At 44.2% G+C, this 7,188-nt stretch overlaps 1 protein-coding gene across 1 annotated transcript in view; it reads right to left on the bottom strand.

The window, feature by feature from the left end:
• Positions 1-1,065: 1,065 nt before the first annotated feature.
• LOC147084911 (scavenger receptor cysteine-rich domain-containing protein DMBT1-like) overlaps positions 1,066-7,188 on the bottom strand; it is a 103,072-nt gene continuing 96,949 nt past the window's right edge. The window contains exon 10 of the mRNA XM_085979622.1: positions 1,066-5,759. Within this exon, the coding sequence (XP_085835748.1) occupies positions 5,239-5,759 (521 nt within the window). The 3' untranslated portion in view covers positions 1,066-5,238. The remainder of the gene's footprint in view (positions 5,760-7,188) is intronic.

Below are 7,188 nucleotides of genomic sequence, written 5' to 3'. Positions count from 1 at the left end.
TCGGGTAAGCATTCTCCAAGGCGGCCTTCGAGACACACGACAACGCAAAATCGTCGAGCAGAAACTGATAGCCAAGTTCCGCAACCATGAGGACAGCCTCAACCGGGATCTTGGGTTCATGTCACGTTACATGTAACCCCACCTGACGTAGGGTCATCCAGACTCGAGTCGTCATTGGCTTGTTCTCTCTACACCGATGCGACTGGACCTGCTGTGATTTCCAGCAAAAAAAAATGTTTTTTGTCTGTTTTTTTGTTTTTCATACAGACCCCAGCATCTGCAACATTTGACCCCTTGTGACCCCACCTCATTGTTCTTTGATGTAATGTTTTCCTGACTGACCTGTTTGGACACCATTCACACCTTTGACTGCTGTGATTATCTCTCTGCCGAGGTGTGATAAATGGCAGTTAGAAAGATTACCTGTAAACATCTGAGATTATTCTTTGACTATATAAGCTGTGTCTTTATGCATTTCTCCACTTCACCTGATGAAGGAGCAGCACTCCGAAAGCTTGTGATTTCAAATAAAGCTGTTGGACTATAACCTGGTGTTGTGTGACTTCTTACATTTAACAGCACTGTGGGAGCACCTTCACCACACGGGACTGCAGCGGTTCAAGAAGGTGGCTCACCACCACCTTCTCAAGGGCAACTAGGGATGGGCAATAAATGCTAGTCCCACTCCCCCGCCCTATCCCTGTAGCCCTGCAATTTTTTTTCCTTCAGATATTTATCCAACTCCTTTTTGAAAGCTGTTATAAATCTCATCATTCATCAAGAAACTACTCATGAAATAATGCTGGATGGCCAGCTGGTGGCACCGTCCAAGGAGTATAAATACTTGGGCGTCGGCCCCAGCTTTACAGGGACATTTTGTAAGACAAGGAACTAGTGAAGTACAACTAGACCTCCATGTTCTGAGACAAGTTGATTAAAGCCTTGCTTGATGCTCAAACCAAGTGCGTAGTGAGTTTGATTACGTCAAAAGCCACGATTGAATCTGCCTCCACCATTCTCTCATTCAGTGCATTCCAGGTCCAAACCACTGAAATAAAGAGTCGATTGCCTTTCAAAAGCTAGGCTTTATTAACCTTAAAAACCAGCAGCACATCTTAAGCACCCAGTCTCAACCAAAACCGTGGAGAACTGAATTTAAGATGGCCACCACAGATCACATGACATCAACTACCAATGAGTTTACAGCATATATCTCAAGGCAGGAAAACAGGCAACCAATTACAATGCTTCTTATAAAACAAGAATAATCACCACATTCACCCCTCCTTTTAAAATATACTTCAACCTATGTAGCCTTTACAATTTACAATTAGTTATTTATGACTAAAACAATACATGTATAATGTTTCAACAATTTTAAAATTTTATTATCAAATTATTTTAAAAGTCCATTTTTAATCGGTCAACCGGATATCTTGTTTGTGTCGACCTTCTTAGCCTTGGTGGAGTTCCTTGCCCTCCCACACCAGGAGACACAGAAATATCTTCTGCAGGGAGGCTATCAATATCCCGATTATCAACGGTTTCCGGATTGGAAGTCCCATTAGAAGGTAAACTGGGAGGGTCATGAACATCCATCGGGGGCAGACTAAGAGAATTGTAAGTGTCTGCAATAGGATTGGAAATATTCGTAGTATCTGTGACGACATCAACATTATCTAAATTATAGCTATTGTTAATATCCTCAGAAGAGGGCTGGCCACCACAAGGAGCTTAGTCTTTAACTGAAACTGTACTTTCTTTCCCATCTTGGAATCGAATGTGAGCATATTGGGAATTTGCCTCCAGTAGCTCCACCTCCTCCACTAAAGGATCATACTTTGACAGTCTAACATGGCGTCGGAGCAGCACAGGTCCCTGCATAGTAAGCCATGAAGGTACCGAATATCCCGTAGTGGATCTCCGCGGATAGTTGAAGAGCCTTTCATGGGGAGTCACATTAGTAGCCGTTGAAAGCAATGATCTAATGGAATGCAGGGCATCAGGCAATACCATTTCCCACTGTGTATTCTTAAGATTCCGGGATGTCAAAGCCAACATAACTGCCTTCCAGATCACCCCATTGTATCGTTCGCACTGTCCATTACCCTGGGGATTATACGGGATAGTTCTACTAGTGGAAATTCCCCAACTCTGGAGGTATTCCTTCAACTGGGAAGACATAAAAGAACTTCCCTGATCCGAATGGATATATGCAGGCATCCCAAAGATAACAAAAAGTTGAGTCAGGCATTTGATAACTGTAGCAGCTGATACATCTGCACAAGGAAAAGCAAAAGGAAACCTTGAAAACTCATCCACAACAGTAAATATATATCGATTCTGAGTCGTTGAAGGAAGAGGCCCCTTAAAATCAACGCTCAGACATTCAAAGGGGGAAGTAGCCTTTATAAGATGAGCTCATTGAGGCTTAAAGAAATTTGGTTTACACCGAGCACAGACAGAGCATGACGAAGTCATCCGCTTGACGTCTTCAACTGAAAAGGGCAAATTCTTACTGCGTACGAAGTGTATCATCCTCGTAACACCAGGATGGCACAAAGCATTATGAAGATTAATAAGCGTCTCCGTGAATCACAGAACAATAAGCCCTCGACAGCGCATCAGCAGCAAAATTATCCTTCCCCAGACGGTATACTATATCGAAATGGTAGCATGCCAACTCAATCCTCCACCTCATTATTTTATCATTCTTAATCTTTCCAAAATGTTTAACATCAAACATGAAGGACACAGATTTTTGGTCAGTTACTAACGTAAAATGTCGCCCAGATAAATAATGTCTCCATTTACGCAGTGCTTCTACTATTGCGTACGCCTCTTTCTCTATTGATGAATGTCTCTTCTCACTATTGTTCAGAGTACGTGAGAAAAAGGCCACAGGTCTTCCATTTTGGTTCAGAGTAGCCCCAATTGCAAAATCGGAAGCATCCGTCTCAATCACAAAGGGAACCTGCTCATCAATAGAATGCACAACTGCTCCAAGGATATCCTTTTTAAGATTATCAAAACACATCCTGGCCTCCCATGATAGAGGATATGTCGTAACCCGAATAAGGGGCCAGATCTTCTGCGAGAAGTTTGCAATCCAATTAGAATAACAAGAAAACAGTCCAACAACTCGTTGCAAAGCCTTAGAATTAGTAGGGCAAGGTAAATCAATCAGTGGTCGCAGCCGTTCTGGATCTGGTTTAATCTTGTTTCCCGAGATAATATACCCCAGTAAATTTACCTCAGTGGTCGAAAAGATACACTTCTCTTTATTGAAAGTTAAGCCAACTTTTTCCGCAGCTTGAAGGAATCTTTCTAAATTAAAATCATGCTCCACCCTTGATTTGCCACACACCGTGATGTCATCTAAATATGAAAAGGTGTCAGAGAGAGAGTTATCACTTATAAAAGCATCCATTACCCGTTGAAAACAGGCGACACCGTTAGTAACACCAAATGGTACTCGGCAAAACTGATACAGCTTTCCGCCAGCCTCAAAGGCCGTATATGGTTGGTCCCTCTTAACGATAGGAATCTGATGATAAGCACTCTTTAGGTCAATAGTGCTAAGAACCTTATATTGAGATACTTTATTGATAAGCTCATCAATCTTAGGCAGGGGGTACGCATCTAATTGAGTATACCTGTTAATAGATTGAGAGTAGTCTATCACCATTCACTTCTTATGTCTCTCATTAGTGGTGACAACTACCTGTGCCCGCCAGGGCGAAAAACTAGGTTCAATGATTCCTTCCGATAAAAGACGTTGAACTTCAGAATTAATAAATTCTTTATCCTGACTGCTATACCTTCTTGACTTGGTAGCAATTGGCTTACAATCCGGCATCAAATTGGAAAAAAGTGATAATGGAAAAATGGATAAAGAAGTTAATCCACAAATAGACAAAGGTGGCTTCGTTCCTCCAAAAGAAAGACTGAGAGACTCATGTAATTGAAGCACATCATGACCAATCAAAATATCCGCACAGAGATTAGGCAGAACAGATAGGCGTATATCAGTATACGTATTACCTAGGAGAATTAATTTCACAAGGCAACAACCAGCTACTTGTGAGGTGAGAGTCGTCTGAGCCATACACACCTGATAAGTAACAGGTGAAATTTTCAAACGCTTCTCCCTCACAAACTGAAGACTTATAAAGCTCTCAGTACTGCCCGTATCTATAAGGGCCTTCACTTCTAACCCATTAACTTGGGCCATAACTATAGCTTTGTTTAGGCCATGGGCAAAGGCGGCAGAAACTGATGCAATAAATGCCCTATCTAAAGGCTGAATGGTCGCAGAGGAGGCAACCGATTTGCAAACACGTGCGTAATGACCTCTCTTGCCGCATTTACTACACACAGCCTCCCGGGCAGGGCACTTCAGACGGGGTTGCCGGGCGTTCCCGCAAAAATAACACTTCTGAATCCTAGAGGCAACAGCTGCCGAAGTAGAAACTGTTTCGGAATCTGGTAAACCACTCCTATTAAGTCCACATAATTCCTTTTCATCCGGAACTGCCGAAACCACGGTCACAGGCCGATTAAAAAGAGCATAAGAATCCGAACTTCTCTGAGCCAAATCCAATGTAGAGGCTTGCTCAAAAGCACTCTTGAGATCCAAGGTCTTATTTTCTAATAACCGCTGACGAATTGATCTAGACAGTAATCCATTAATAAATGCATCCCGTACCGACTCTTCCTTATATTCTTCTGCAGACACAGCCTTATAATTACAGTTAGCACCAAGGCGCCGGAGTGCTTGTAACTAAGCATCCAAGGATTCTCCCGCCTGCTGCCTACGGGCAGGTAAAAGGTGACGTGCAAATACCTCATTTTTGGGTTTAACAAAAAAAAAATCCAACGTAGCAATAGCCAATTCATAAATTTCACAGTCCAAAATATACTTGTACACATCCGGAGCAATGTAGTTGATTAGTATATCCAACTTTAGAGATTGCTGATCCAACACACCCAAAAAAAAATTAAATGTACGATACCAATGTTTCCATTGACCATCCACTCCTGCAGAATTAGGGTCAGCATTAAATCATTCCGGTTGAAGATAGCGTTCCATAATAGCAAAAGGTTAATAAATTGAAATAAAGAGTAGATTGCCTTTCAAAAGCTAGGCTTTATTAACCTTAAAAACCAGCAGCACATCTTAAGCACCCAGTCTCAACCAAAACTGTGGAGAACTGAATTTAAGATGGCCACCACAGATCACATGACATCAACTACCAATGAGTTTACAGCATATATCTCAAGGCAGGAAAACAGGCAACCAATTACAATGCTTCTTATAAAACAAGAATAATCACCACAACCACTCACTACGTAAAAATGTTGTTCCTCATTTCGCCTTTGGTTCTCCTGCCAATCACCATAAATCTGTGTCCTCTGGTTCTCGACCCTCTCGCTATGAAGCCACCACTTACCTATCACAGTCACCTTGGCCCTGTCACTCCTGGTGGAGTTGTACAGCGTTCCCTGCCTCTGCAACTGGTACATGCAGGTGTAATAGCCGCTCTGGCTCATGTTTATATTCTCCACGACAAATGTGACGTTCGAATATTCCACCCCTGCCACAACCGAGCCCATGCAGGTGGCGTCGCCGACCTTCTGCAAATGAAAAGTCCCTCCGGTGTAGTAGCTGGGGGAGGCACATTGGATGCGAAAGGTCTCCCCCTGTGCGAAGATACTTGAGGTTCGTAACACGGTGATTTCAGGACTTTGCGGCTGATCTGGGTGAGACAAAAATACAATGAATGGAACATATGCATCCTGCACTAAACACTTAGGGCTGGAATTTCATTCAGGAGGCGGGACTACAACTTTCGGGGTTGTAGTCCCGCCTCCATCGAGTTGTGGCCAACCCATGCGATTTTAACTTGATTGACCTTGTCGAGCCTGCCCAGCGGGCTCAGCAGGCCAATTAAGGGCCACCCGGCAACAGGTGGCGTCACAGATTGACATTTCATCTGTCACGAGGTTTTGACAGATGAAATATCAGCGTTTGACAGCTCTTTGAAGCTGTCAAACACTGAGGGGGTAAATTCGGTATCGCCCCATTTGAAGGGCGCCATTATCGGCCGTGCGCAAAGTTTAGCGCCTGGCGCTAATTATCGCCTCCGACAGCAAACTTGGCTTTTATTGCCCCTGGAGGTGATTGGAGCGCTAAATCAGGCGCTTCACACCTGTCTTAAGGCGCAAAGGCCGAGGAGCGAGGCGCTACCTCAGAGCGCTGGTGAAGCAAGGAAGGGCAAATCAAAATAAACCTGCAAAGTGCTGCTCAGTACTCAAAACCCCTTCACACAGCGTTGAATCTCTCCAGAAGTCTCTCTCTCTCTCTCTCTCAGAATGTGTGGTGCAAAAATGTCACTGACAAAAAAAGGCAGGAAGCGGTCGCCTTTAAATAGCGCTCCCCCAGTCCCTTTCTGACAGCATAATGCTCCCCTCAACCTGTCATTGCTAGCGGCAGGCAGTAAGGCAGGGGGCGCCACTCAATATCTGGTCCAGGGCGTTAACGGGGTGTTGCGCACTCGACTGACGTCACAATCTGCTGGCGCAGGAGATCGTGGTGGTAGTGTTTAGCGCTGCCGCAAAATGTCTAGTTAATTTCGCGAGTGGCGCAAACATCGCCGCGCCCGGGCGCTAGTTGCTTTGCGCCCCATTAGAACCCTCTTAAGGCGCTAATGGGAGGCGCAAACTGCTGAATTTTTCCCCCTGACAGTCTTACTTCTAACCTGAGTCCTTCTCCACAGACTCAGTTAGAAATCTCACCGGCACAGAAAGCTGAAGGCTGTCACTTTTGACAGTTCGCAGCCATTCTGCTTTCTGTGCTGATGAGATGAGGGACTCCCGAGACCTAAAGGAAGGAAGGCTGAAAAGGTAAGAAAACGTAATTTAAACTTCTTTAAACACTTTAGACACACCAAACACACTTACCTTTGCACTCATGCACACATCACTCACCTGAACACCGGACATCTCGAACCCTCCAAGTCATTCATCCCGACAGTCCGCCTCGCTAACTTGGCGTGGTTTGGAGCTGTCGGGAATCCCACACTTCAGCAATAAAAATAGGGATTAAGCTAATAACTGCCTGTTAACTACCTGTTAACAGGCAGTTAATTGGCACTAATCCCCTACCCGCCTCCTTTGAAACTGGCA

The sequence above is a fragment of the Somniosus microcephalus genome, unplaced genomic scaffold (assembly GCF_052327205.1).
Source record: "Somniosus microcephalus isolate GS21.2 unplaced genomic scaffold, FLI_Smic_1.0 unresolved_chr9, whole genome shotgun sequence".
Lineage (NCBI taxonomy): Eukaryota > Metazoa > Chordata > Chondrichthyes > Squaliformes > Somniosidae > Somniosus > Somniosus microcephalus.
Note: the sequence above shows the minus strand (reverse complement) of the source record. Positions and strands in the feature narration are given on the sequence as shown.